Source organism: Tinamus guttatus, unplaced genomic scaffold (genome assembly GCF_059628265.1).
Source record: "Tinamus guttatus ecotype Peru unplaced genomic scaffold, ASM5962826v1 Tinamus_guttatus_pri_ptg000211l, whole genome shotgun sequence".
NCBI lineage: Eukaryota > Metazoa > Chordata > Aves > Tinamiformes > Tinamidae > Tinamus > Tinamus guttatus.
The window spans coordinates 5082136-5096290 of NW_028288745.1; the positions used below are offsets into that span (position 1 = coordinate 5082136).

At 41.7% G+C, this 14155-nt stretch overlaps 1 protein-coding gene across 1 annotated transcript in view; it reads right to left on the reverse strand.

The window, feature by feature from the left end:
• DNM3 (dynamin 3) overlaps positions 1–14155 on the reverse strand; it is a 151241-nt gene that overhangs the window by 14335 nt on the left and 122751 nt on the right. The window contains 1 exon segment of the mRNA XM_088524463.1: positions 3858–4022. Coding sequence (XP_088380589.1) covers positions 3858–4022 — 165 coding nt within the window.

The window sequence follows — 14155 nt, forward strand, 5'->3', positions numbered from 1 at the left end:
TGAAGCTTATTTGAGCTGGAGATGCTAACGATAATACATTCCCAGGATTCTGGTTACATAAACCTGAGCTGCATTTGCAAAGGGGATTGCGCTAGTTTAACTAAAAGGATTTTAAACCTGACAGTTAGACAACGCTTGTGGTCAGACAAGGTCAGCAGGAACAAGCAAACTGCACGGGCATGGGACCCTTCATTGTCACCTAGCAATGAAAAGAAGGTCTGGAAGGACCTTTCAGAGGAACAGATCCACACTGACTATGCTCTGCTGTCATTTCCCATTCACGTATGACAGGAGATACACAAATTCTTAGCAAAGCCGGCAAAAATTTTCCATGAGTCTCATGCTGTTTTCCAGTAGATGGTACTGATCAAGAGCCAGAATACACTACTTTCCTTATGATTGCCAAAAACTCCACATTAAAAACAGATATCACAGTTAAACAGCATCACATTCAACTTGATGAAGTGAGCATTTTTAATGGCATCACTTCAAAAAAAGAAGAAGTAGTCCTAAAATTAAATTAAGGCCAGAGCCGATTGTAAAAGAATTGCTAAACCACAAATATCTGTTTGAAAAAATCAGCCTGTAACAATTATCATGAGATCCCTGCCTGTCACTAGCACAAGACGCAAGTAACTCCCTAAACTCTTCTGGAAGGAGATGACTGCTACGTTAAGGACAATCCTTCAGTCAACCTCCTTCCTTCTACAGACAGATGCGCTTTACTGGATTGTGCTAGATCTTCCACAATAACGGTTTTCTCCAGATTGGAAGAGAAAAGTAAAGTGACACTTATTTGTGCCTTTGCTCTTTTCTAGAAAAGAGAAAACAGATCACAAGAATAGTTTCAAATGTGTTAACTCATGGACATCGGACTGCAGTCAGAGCTGAACCACAGCACACGTTCTGTATGGCAATACCCAAAGACTGCCTGTCACTGAAAAACGGGCAGAAAAGTGCTTGCAAGGAAACGTCAGCCATCGGCCCAGTCGATCCAGTGGGACCGACTACTACAGACAGTAATGGCTGTCATGCAGGGATGATTCATTCTTTGATCATACGTTTGCTATTAACCTTCACTTTGCCATTCTCCTACTCAAGTGAGATTAGTATCTTATGAGGAAAGACTAAGCAAGCTAGGCCTGTTTAGCCAGGAGAAGATTTGAGAAGGCATCTGATCAACATGTGTAAGTACCTGAGGGGAGAATGTAGGGAGGATGGGGCCAAACTCTTCTCAGTGGTGGTCAGTGAAAGAACAAGGGAAAATGGGTACAAGTTGAAACACAGGAAGTTTCGTCTCCATGTGAGGAAAATCTTTGTTACTGTGAGGGTGACAGAGCCCTGGCACAGGCTGCCCAGAGAGGCTGTGGAGCCTTCTTCTCTGGAGATCTTCAGAACACACCTGGATGCCACCCTGTGCCACATGCTCTGGGTGTCCCTGCTTGTGCAGAGCAGTTGGAGTAGATGCTCTTTAGAGGTCCCTTCCAACCTCAACCATTCTCTGATTCTGTGAATATCAATCACCACTGCCTACAGAGATACATCATCTATTGTGAGACCACCCCTCTTGTATAATCTGTGACATCTAGGCACCATGAAATACAAATTCTGAAATGCGTATTTTGTTTGTGCATGTTTGCAATTTTCGTAACTCAATGCAGTTCTTTGTGGTAAATGTATTTTCTTTAAGGTAATCAACATTCACCCTAGGGGAGGAACATGGGATGTTATTTGGAATACAACCATCTAGGCTTAGGCCTCAAAATAAGCTTTAGAGACAGCATCTGATTATCTTCTGTATACCACGTTTGAATCTGATACTGTCCCTGAATTGCAAGTGCTCATTTACAGGCCCACAAACAGAAAGGAAGCTCCAGGAGTCCTTGGGAGGTTACAGTTGCTCAGGAAACAAACTCCTGGGGATCAATTTCATTTCTAGTTTTGGAGGCAACGTGATGGGCCAACAGAAAGGACCCAACATGATCATTAAAGGTGGGGGTCACTCTCATTTGACTCCTGGTGATGGGCTGGACTCTGGAAGACTCCAACACGTGCACTGTTTAAGAGGACCCACCTTCCCTCAGAGCTCCACTGCTTTCCAGATGTTTACAGAACATTTTTGCTCAGCTCAACAGCCTTAATTGAAGTCTTTATTTCTTTTAAATGGTGTTGATTTTTTAAAATTCATATCTTCACTACTATTTTTTTAGCATGGTATTATACTGCCCGTGCTGCACAAAAAGAGGCACATAAAGGTTTTAGTCTCATTCTTCACAGTCTTCTAAAAAGCTGTGATGCATTGGCACAAGTTTCAATGCTGGGGTTGTGCTACAGGTCTTAGTTAACACTAGTAAGCCCAAGCACAGGCTGTGAACAGAAGATCAGGTTAAAAGTGTGCTGTTACTGTGTGCCGCTGTCACCCAGTGTGGCAGACTTTACTAACGGAACAGCTGATGAGAGTGAAAGCACAAAACATTACAGTATTCTATTTCTGAGTAAGGCACGCACTTCAGGGACCTTTAAACTATTCCATATGAGGAGGTGAGTGGCAGAAAATTTAATGTAAACTTTCAAAGGAACTGCTCACTGCCCACTGAACTCGGCATTTTACAAAATGGGAGCTGAAAAACAGCCCATTCAAAAGTCACTGAAGTTGTGCAAAGTCCAAGCAGGAGGCTGCCAGCTTTGATCTCGAAAGAGCAGAGGGAACATGCCCACTATATGAATTAAAAATCCCTGCTGATGTCAGGGAAAGAAAGGTATTTCCCTCATTCCCAGGCTGTTTTGCAAAAACTCACCCATGACTAGAGCATAATCTGGAGTCTGACTTCTTTTTTGATATATATATATATATATATATATATATATATATGTGTGTGTGTGTGTGTGTGTGTGTATGGTATCTACATTTAAAGAAGTTAACTGAATATATCTAGCATTTGGTGTGAAAATTTTGCTTGTATCGTATGGACGAGGAAATCCTATAGAAATTACTTATCCAACCACCTCAACTCTTAAATATAACGCAAATTCCACAGGACTAAGTGAAAACCATCAGACCAATGCTGAAAGTGGCTGAGTCAAAAGTAAATGCCACTTTTTAGCCTGATTTGCTTTATTGTGTATTGTATTCATAACAGCTGATTTGTTTGATGCCTTAACAGTTACACTATCCATAACTAACAGAAATTGTGCTTTCTATAATTAATTTATATGACAGTAATAGAAAGCTTAGTTCAACAAGACCTACTCAGAACTCTTCCAGGAAATGAAGGTTGAGATCTTAGTCCAGTGAAAAAACAACGATATCACAAAGCTACTCCCTTAATCAAATAGCCTTCAGATCAAAGAAACACATACACAATAAATCAAACAACTGCACTGGCTTACCTAAACAAGTGTGCCCATGGCTTCCAGAGTTATTCCTTAAAAAGGGATGATATGCAAATAAAAAGAAATACAAAAAAAGAACTGCCTCAAGCACCCCCCACAAAGGATTCGCAACTCTGCTGCTCACACGAACTGCCTAGATGGAGCTCCCAACTCCAGCTTGTCTCATGACATCAAAAACAGACAGAAAAGGATCCTACATTTAAATTACATAATTTACACACTGATAAAGAAGCCAATTCAATATTATACTAAAAGCAATGTAGCAACACTGCACCAGCCTTTTAGAAAGCTGCAGAATTTTGTTAGTACTATTACAGAAGATAGGAATATTTTGATTTAGAGTGCAAAATTTTAGGCATGTGTTCCCCTCTGCTACATTCAACAGTTACATTCAAGAGGTGCCTTTCTATGAAAGTCAGAGATGTAAGAGACATGTAAAGCTAATGTTGAACCTTGTTACTTACATTATTGATCATAAGGTGCATGATTGTTTTCGGTATCAAGTCTCGGATACACTTGTTGATGATAGACATGTAGGAGTCCACAAGATTGCGGATTGTCTCCACCTGTCTCTCCAGCTGGGGGTCCATTGAAAAGTTGTCTGCTTGGCCGTTCTCATCATTTTCTGTCTATGGAGAAGCATAAAGGTAAAGTCAAATCTTTCAAAAGGCTGAAAATGGAAATCAATTGGGAATTAATGTTAATACTAACATTGTAGTAATCTGGCACACAGAGAATGTCTGGAGGTTAAAATATGAAGTACTGACCTGTTTAATATGAGTACTTACTTAGCATTATGAAATCTCGACTTTTAGAGGTTGATGTAATACAAGACGTGTGAGTATTTTCAGAAAGTACATTATATATTTCTTCACAAACTTGGAATTTTTTATCAAAGCAAGTGTTGGGATATGGGGGTGAAGGTAAACAAAAGCCTAAGAAATTATTTTAGATCACCTAGTGCAAATCCTTTACCCCTGAGATTCAACGAGCCCGACCCTCATGCAAGCACTGAGCAGCCCTGTAAAGGTGGATTTTGAATTTGACCCTCCTACAAGCGAAAAAAAAATCTTTGTTACTTAGGCAGATTGAGTTGTGACAAATTCCACAGTTCAGTCCCAAACTTGCTGGATGTGAATAGCACCTCTATAAACAAAGGAGTTATGACAGATGACAGTAAAAAATCTTTGGTTACAGTACTCAAGGTTCAGCATAGGACAGGCTGGTTTATGCATCAGAGATCTCTTCTTTGGATAGAAATAATTTATGTGTATGTAAACAGCTGACCTTGTTATAGAAAACACCACATACTTCAACAGGAAGCTAAAAGATATGTAATTTTATTTCAGTCTGGAGGGTTTAAACACAAGAAAACTTAACAAAGGAAAGAAAAAATCCTTTTAGAAAAAAAACAAAACAAAAACAAAACTGCTTTCTCAGGCTCAAAGATGCCAAAAGAATGGATTTTCAACGTGAAAAGTTCCCCAAACTCCAACCTACCATATTTCTCACTGAAAATTAGGAAAACAAATTAAGCCATATTAGCACAAAATCAAAACCTGTTCTGTTGGTAGCTAAAAACATAAGGAAACAGAAATTACCTGAAAAAGATAAATAACCTATTAGCAAGTCCTAGCTATACACTAGCTAGATTTATCACTACAAGCACAACCCCATATAGATTGTGGCACGTTGCTAAAATTTGCGAATTCCTAGCGCTTTACAGGTTTGCTGAGCAGTTGAGGTAGGTGGGTATATGAAAGTATTCTGTTACAGCTCTTCTCTAGGATCTCTAATTAATATAAAAACCTATACTTTTATACATGGGCTTCAGGATGAGTAGGTGTCAAATCAAGACTTCTAAATTGGCTGATACTTCTAAATACTGAGTGCCTCTGATTCGCAATGCCCAAACTGAGATGCTTTAGAAGACGTTAATTTTTAGCATGTGGACAATCCACCTCTGGATCTCACAAATGCTGTACTGCAGTGTGTCAACGCAACTGAGATGCCAAAAATGATAGTCACCTTGGAGAGCTTGGTTTCAAGCCGTACTATTGCCCTTCTTCAGAAAATACAACCTGGATCAATTCCTATGTGGTAGTAAGTCTCATGATTCATATGAAACAGATTTGTTAAGTGAAAAAATATTACAGCAAGATATGATAACATGTCACCAAAGAGAGGCTTCTCCTTGCATGAAAAATCATCCTTATTAAGACACCAAAGAGATTGCTAGTCTGACCTCTTACTCTGCTAGAGCAGCACTGCCAAGGAGAGCGCTTCATGTTTTATAAACAGTGGCTGGATCAGTCCAATCCAGATTAAATGGCCACAGTTGTGATTTGTTAAGTTGTAGTTTTATTATTTAATATACCACTATAAAAAAAAAAGAATCCTCCAAATGCTTGTAAAAGAATTATAAACAATTAGCAGCACTTCCTAAAAATCTTGGGACGGTGAAAGAGACCAAGAGAGTTCTGGATGCAAATCTTGCTTTCAGTTCTGTAACACCAACAGACACACTAACGTACAAACTTCAAGGATTTTTAGCAAACTTTAAGCAGTGTACTGCATGTACAAATGAATCTCAGGATGCAGTATTTTGCTTTCCCTCCATGTTTGAAAAGAAACTAACTGTAATTTTCCCTTTGAAATACCAAAAATAATTGGAAAATCATACATCGATCATATATCCACAGATCCTAGCCAAGCAACTGCAAGCGGAAAACGCTCCCCTCCCAGCTCCCCTGGACCTGTCTTGTATTCTCTTTCTTTTCCTCTTTGCTGTCTATATAAAGCATAGCTTGTGCATTTTTTTTCTTTTTTTTTTCCTCCTATTTAAATAACGGATTGCAATAAGATTCTTAGCTGGCTGAGCAGCTGAGTGACAGATGTTTATCATTATCCTCATCAAGGGAATGTAAAGTCAAAATAGTAATTTGTCTCTGATCTTTACAGCAAAAGGGAACAGTCTGCAAACATTTAACCTTTTGCATACAGGCTCATAGGTGATATTTACAAAAAGCCGTTAATACTTCAGGAGTCACTCTCCTGTTTGAAACTGTAACAGAGTTGACTTTGTATTGTTGATTTATTTTCTCTAGATTCCAAAAAGATCAATCTCTCATGAGTTTATGATGATTTGTTATAAAAGCTTTGGCCATAGTATTCTTAATCATGAACTGTCTCAACTGATGGCTTTTCACGCCAGGCATCATCTTCATGTTAGTGCTTGCATAACACCTTGAGCAACAGAAATCTTTATTTTTAACAGATTTATCTCTACAGCACTATAGTACCTACACACCTATACGTTACCAGGCTTTCTTCTCTAAATGGTCCGCACTTGGTGCTAACAGCACTGTTTGAGAATAATGCTGTCTGGTAACGCTATGTTTGACATGATAAAAGTGATGTAGACACCTTATTTCATCTACATTCAAGTCTTTTTAAATGGCTAATTTTCTTACTGAGCATTACAACAATTTTCACTTTAGTACAGGACAACCCACAACACAAATGTATACTGCTGTACATTACAGAAATGCATTTGCAAATTGGTTGTGATGCTGAAACTCAAAGAGAAATACTTCAAAAAAAATCCTCACATCTATCTGACCACTGATAAAATACTTCTAAAGACAAGACTGAACATTTCAAAAGATTATCTTATTGATGACCAAGCAGTAAGCCCTGTACTTTCAGCCTACCAAGTCTTTTTGCAGTTTAGTGAAGGCAGCAAGGCCATGGTGCCACTGAAAGAATGATCATGTTGGTACCTCATCACCGCTTTTTTTAATGATCAAAATTGCTACATAAATAGTTGCTCTTTGGAGTCTTCCTCATGAAAATATCATCCTCCCTTTATGAGCAACAAGTGCTCACATACAGGCTGTACAGTGCTCCCTTTCTGGATGGACAGATCTAAGTACCTTCCGTACTAGTATGGTAGGAAAACAGCTATATGGAGGAAAGATCGATGACTGTCAAAAAAAAAAAAAAAAAAAAAAGATTAAAAACTGTATGTGAAATTATAAACATCCAGATTTGTGGGAATTTTACTGCTGGCTGCCATGGGGATAGGATTTCACCCTATGCATGTCTAGGACACATAGACATAATTAGACAGGAATTATATCAGTCCACTGCAGATTGTAAACTCTCCGGTGCATGAGGAATGATTTAATGTGGTACAACAGGATGTAGCTTTGGGTAATTACATGCCGCTTGAAAAAGGAACAGTGTCTCGGAATATCATGATAATTTTCCTGATTGTGGGAACTGTAAGCATGTTGATCAAGATCCCAAGAAAAATGCAGGAAGACTAATTCCTTTGGAAATTTACAGCAAAACTGGATAACATACTGAAAACAGTCCTGAGCTGGCCACACAGCGAGCGCAATACTGCTAATTTCCATGATTTCATTAAATTCAGGGCAGCTGCCAGCATATTTAAGAATGTCTTGTATAACATTCCTGATGTCAGTTCCAAGAAGGAGCATTTATCCAGTGTTTTCATTAGAAAAGTGGATCAACCAGTTTTCTGTAATCAAAAAGGCATTCTATTAAAAATGACCTAGAAGCAGCAGACTAGAAGGTGACAGGCTAAAGGGTAACAGTCGAAGCATCAGCAAAGCAAGGTAAGGGGAGGAAATAAATCCATAACTGCTGTCAGAAACCAATAGTCTGAGCTGCTTCCATATCTTTCATACAGAGATGCAAGCTTGCAACAGGACCAAACATCTCACAATAAAATGCATTTATGGTATAACTCACGACCGTTAAACATTGCTTTATCTATTCTACCCAAGTGTTCTTTAATATTCAAACACTCAGCAAACTGTAGTTGTCCTAAATCCCCCGTCTTTCCCTAAATCTTTACGACTGGTTCTTGAAGTCCTCATTTCATTGCATTGTGCTGCTGCATACATATATAATTTGGTTAACATACTCTCAATTGTACATGGTGTATTTTGTGCCGAAGGACATGACGGCTTCACACAGTGAGGTTCTCGTACTGGAAGGAACAACAAGTAAAGGACAATACTCTACTTCTGTGTATTTACAACAAAGCAAGCAGCAGAAAGAACATTTCCCGGGTAGCTTGGCAGCCATCCTCTTCCCTCACTTTGCCACCCTCTCATCTCCTGACCGTATGGCTGGTGCCTTTGCTGAGCCTCCCTCAGGCGATCAACCATAGCGATCCCAAATGTTTAGGATCTACTTTAGGCTCAGTCTCTGCCTTCTTCGATCAAGAAGCAGGCTTGAAAATACGGGACTGAAGTCAATAATATGCTCTGATTTCTAACTTAGAGTCTGTAAGCTTTCTAGGGTCCATTTATAAGGGGTCCATAAGGGATCCCCCATCTAGGGTCCATTTCTAGGGTCCGTTTTCTTCTTTTTTCTTCAGAACTTACTGCAGCTGAAGTTCTTCAGCGCTCTTCTCATCAGTGGTTCACAGTCAAACTGGAAGAGTCCATCAGGGGATCCATATGAGCCTGCATTTTTTAATGTGCTTATTGATGCTAGGATGGCAGGTTGTACCTATTGCATTTGTAAATGAATAGAAACTGGGAGGACTGTGAGTATTTTAAATGATGGAACCAGCATTCACAGCGATCACAGTGATCTTCAGAAAGTTTCAAAATCTAGATGAAATTCATTGTGAAGAGAAAACATTTCATTTACAAAGGAATAAACCTGTTATACGCGTGCAGCAGGGGAATGGTCACTTAAGTCGCAGCTCTGCGGAAAAGCAACTGGGGCTAGAGTGGAATAGAGGAGCAATATTAGCCAACACAGTCTTGCAGCCCTCTTGTTTATTGGGTGATACTGGGCGCAAAGCAGCAAGAAATTACAAGCTGGCAATCCCTAAAACTCTGCCAACGTCTTCTACTTTTCTTTCCGTTGTACGCAAAAATCAAGTAGGTCTCATGACAGTGACAAATAAAACATCGCAGGGAGCAGCAGCCTCCCCTCGGAGAAGCCCTTGGGCTGCAGTCGCACCACCCGCCGCCGCGCACCTCTCGCACAAAGGACTTTTACATAACCCTCCCTGCGCTGTAAGTTTTGAAGCAGGGCCAACAGCTGCTCCGTGCCTTTCTGAACAGACTGCTGGACAAGCAAAAGCAAAAGAAATAATAAAAAAAATAATAAAAAAGCTGGCATTAGGAATACAGCACCTTCGTTTATAGAACAAAAACTACTTGGGAATTTGCAAACTTTTCTGTCAAAGAATTTCCATATCAGAACAACATATGAAGTGCCCCATATTTACAGGGCAAGCTAGAAAAAGAAATCTAAAATGTGAGATATTGTGGGCATAGTATTTGCTGTTATTTCAGGGGAGAAGGAGGTGCAGGAGCGTTGGCAAGTCACAATAGCGGTCTGCCACCCAGGAATTCAAGCCATGCGGATAAGGACTAGAAGTGTGCTGATTAGCCTAGATGATGGTCAGGCTGGATTTTATTATGCATTTGTTACCGAGCACATGCAACGAATCTTCTAAGGCAGCAAAGAGCAGGAGCCAGCAGCAGACGTGGTTTGTAAACGGAGCAGTGGGAGAAGGTAATGAGTGGTAGAGGCCTCAGCCAGGCATCGGAGGGTTAAAGCCAGCGGCTGCACTGTGCACTTCCCCGAAGAACGAAAGCAAATATGAGTCTTTCAATTTCTGCCAACGAAGAGGAAAACAGAAAGCAAAAGAATCCAGCAACCATCCATGGTGCAGAGCAAAGAAGTCCTTGGAGTCCTGAGGACTGAAATAACACCTAGCCCTTCATCTTTGCCTCCTGCCCAGTAAAATCCTTAAAAGCCCAGCCTTGGAAATGCTGGCAGAAAAAGTTCAGCACTGAAGACTTTTACTTCGCAGTACCCGTGCGAGAGAGGGGACTAACAAAGGTCTCCTTATTCCAGCAGCCGCGCGTCAGCCCGGGCTGCAGGAAGCCTTTAGGGAGGGGGAAATGTCTCATCCTCGGGGGTTAACAAGGGGCAAGTGAGGGCTCAGTACGGGGCCAGTGGCTCGGTGAGGGCAACCGCTGGAAGACACAGCGCCCGAGGTGACACGTTTAAAACGTGGCTGATGACTTCACGTGCCTGTGCGTATAATACAGGAGTTGCACATCAAAGCATGACCGTCTTAAAGGTAGGCACCCGAAGAAAGAATAACAATTATCCTGTTTTTTCCAGATTTGGTACTGGGCTCCTATTCCATGGTTCCCTCCACCCCAATTCCTTTCAGCCCGGACAGTAACTTCTGATGGAAACGGTCAGTATTTAGTGCCCTGGTTTAAATAAAGGTGAGCATCAGCAGAAGGGCAGCACGCACAAGCACTTGCATTCAGTGAGCGAGGGGCTTGGGGGAGGCCTTCTAGTGGGGGAGCTCTGCACAGCGTCCAGTATATGGGTTGCATAAATTACAGCCTTGCCTTTTCTTTTTAGCTGATCTAATGTAACATGTCACTTATAACTGCACTCTTTTCCATAATTAATGATGTCTAGAAACCGATTCTGAAATTCTCCTCTGATAAGCACCTAGACAAACTTGATGTTTCCTCAGTGAGGCACAGAAGGGGACGTGAAACTGCTTTCACCCCCACATCCCTCTCGCCGTGAGAAGTACCAGAGCTCTTTCTGCCGGGCCAGACTAAGCCCTGGTTCACCACAACCTCAGGGCAGCACCGACAAATGATCTCCATAGTAAATGATGCAAATAAGAAATGTCAGCATGTTCCAAAATTCCTCACTTAATCTTATTGCCAGTTGTATAGTCTGGATAATCAGTAAATAAATCCCTCTAACTTTGCTCGAATCCCGAGGGGCTGAATATACAGAGAGCACTTTCTAACTTGCTCTCATTAACCTCCCCAGCTCTAAACAAAACAATTTCCGACTTTTCCCAGTGTCCGATTTTTTCTCTCCACCGGCCTCTGCAACACCTGATTTAGCAGCAGTGATTTCTCGCCTGTGATTTGGGCTCCGAGCTGGCACTGCTCCGTCTCCTCGCGCACACGCTCGCTGGAATAGCACGAATCAGCAAGATTCCCCAGCCCGAAGCCCCTGAAGGGAAATTGCAGTTGCGGTGCCAAGGAACACAGTCGTACGTTATTTGACTTTTCCTCGGCCGGGCTGACAGCAGCCGGGGGAGGGCGGGAGGAAGGGAAGGAGGAGGGAGAGGAAGATGGCATTTTAATAGCGCCCACAGTGATTTCGCACAGTTGGATCCCTGTGCTCTGGAGCGCTGCTATTTCCTTTCTCCTTCGTCTCGCGTTCGGTCAGCACTGCTGTGCTGGGGTGCACGGGGAGGACTCTCAATGTTTTTCTCCCAGCACAGACCACATCTTAATAGAGAAATGTGTCTGTCCTCCGCAGCGAAGCTGGCTAGCCCCCGCTCTACCCTCTTACTGGCAGGGCAGCTCCAGAGTTGCCCAAGCTTTCCCACCTGCAGTCACCAGAAGCGATGCCAAGGGCCCACGTCCCTGCTGCGACAAGATGGCTTATCCCGTTTCCCGGCCATTCCCTGCGGCACCCGCTGCAGTTGCTTATGGGAAATAAAATAATAACAACGGGAATGTGTTGCATCTTATTTAGCGAGCGCACATACAAGAAGAAACCAGCGTTTTATGTAGATAAAACTACCTTTCCCAGATGTTAGTCATACGCCAAACATCTTGGCCAGACAAAATGTTCTGGCCAAAACATTTAACTTGATAATTCAGGTTGCAAGATTCAAAGTTTCTCTTACACACTAACGAGTTTTCCATAAACCGTCCGTCCAGCAGAGTGACAACAGTCTACAACTCCTGGCAGGAACTCTGATTCCAGCAGAGCATCACCAATCACCACCAGTGCTCCCAATTTAAGATCTCATTCAACTTAGCAAGTAAAAAGTTGAGCACTAATACTCCTGTGGTGGAAGAGTCCTCAAGAGAACAGGAGACAAAGCTGAAAACAATGAGACCTTTACTGAAATGTAGTAAATACTGTTAAATAAAATAAATTTATCTATCCAGGAGCATTTTGGATTCATGTCACAAGAACAGAAGTTGAAAAATGCTGGGTAAAATTATTTTTAAGGAAAGAAACGAGCTGTAACTCTGCTGCACATACAACTGGATCAAATGAAATTAGATACTACTTTATTACATGGCTTCCATTTTACCTGAATACTCCCAAACCCTTCGAAGTGTTCTACCAAGCCAACAGAATATGAACATAAAAGCCAATTTTATTTAGGAGACAGTGAGATTCTGATAAGTTCATATGCATGCCTGTAAGCAACAATCCTAGCAACACTTTTGCTATATAGTTGTGGGCTTATTGGCAAAACAAACAAACAAAAAAACAAAAAAACTATAAAGTGTAAGTTGTAAGTCACCCTAATCTCCTTTCTAATGGGAAGTTAAATGACATCCGTGATTATCACTATATCCCGAGGTCCACCACCAAAACAACACAGACTTGGCACAGAGTTACCTTTGCAGTCAAGTTCATCTGTAGCATTTTCAATTCAAACTTTTCAAAATTTTTCTTCTTGATGGGGAGATCACATCTAAAGCCCTAAGGATTAGAACTTCTTTTGTCAAGAAGATTAAAAACAAACACAATATTGAAACTACTACCTCTGTTCAGATGGTTCACACCTGCTGGGCAGATTGGTAGTTTTAGGGCATTAGATTAACATTTCTTCCCAGCAACTAAGTGTCTCCCTGTATGGTTGCAGATACAAAAGCTGTACTCTTCCTCCCCACAGTTCTATTTAAACATGTTTTCAGTAATGAAATTATTTTGAGACAACTAAATGCAAGGCCAGGCATTTAACTTGAACCCATGGCCTTCTGGCTTAGAGGTGAGACTATTCCTAACCGAGCCAAAGTGACACATATATAATACGCTTTCAAGGTTTTTTGAGAGCTCTGTCATGATTTAAAAACACTAAGTCTTTGTGGTACAAACCACAGCACAGGAAAGAACTGGGGCTCCCTTTTTACTGCTAATTTTAGCCAATGAATTGTTTATAATCTCCTGCAAAATACATAAAGCCTTATTCTGCCTTGAGCTAAGAGAGAACAGCCTTTCAAAACTGATTCTTAATTATAGTGTTCCCCTGCTAGATGGGATGCAGGCAGGTTCCAAATTTGTGTCAGAGTATATGAAGTGATAAAATGAGGATGGGTGAGCTATTTTTAAACACACTCAAAGGCTTTGAGGTCAAAATCCCTGAATTTATGTCCTCATGGCCATATTAAGACTCATGGATTATTAAAACCTACATAGTGAGACACAAATATCATTACATTTGAGACACCCTTTGGCTTCAGAGCCTCTGTTCCCTAAGTGTACGCCTGCCAAATTGGAGGCCCTCGGGGACAGCCTTTAAGCACAAATTACACCCCTACTGAACACAGCCATTTGGGAGACAAGGGGATTGGATGCTTCCATTGCAGCGTATTCCCTCTCTTTCCCAAGACGTTTTGCAAGTCGGATGCTTGCATTTCCAGATGGGCAGGAAGCGAGCGGTTAGAGATGGAGCTGAGGACTCTTAGGCAAGAGCGCAGAACCTGGATAATGGCTAATACAGCTGCAGCCCTTGCTGCACGTTGAGGTGGCCACCGAACAGGTCCCCTGGGCGCCTGCTGGCACTGCCCGGGAAGCTCACGGCTGCGGGACAGCACGTGGAGCTGCGGGCCAGGCTGCATCCAGCTGGTGCAGAGCAGCACGGCCCTCTCCCGCGTGCCTTCTTCCCGACGGAGGGGAGCGGTGC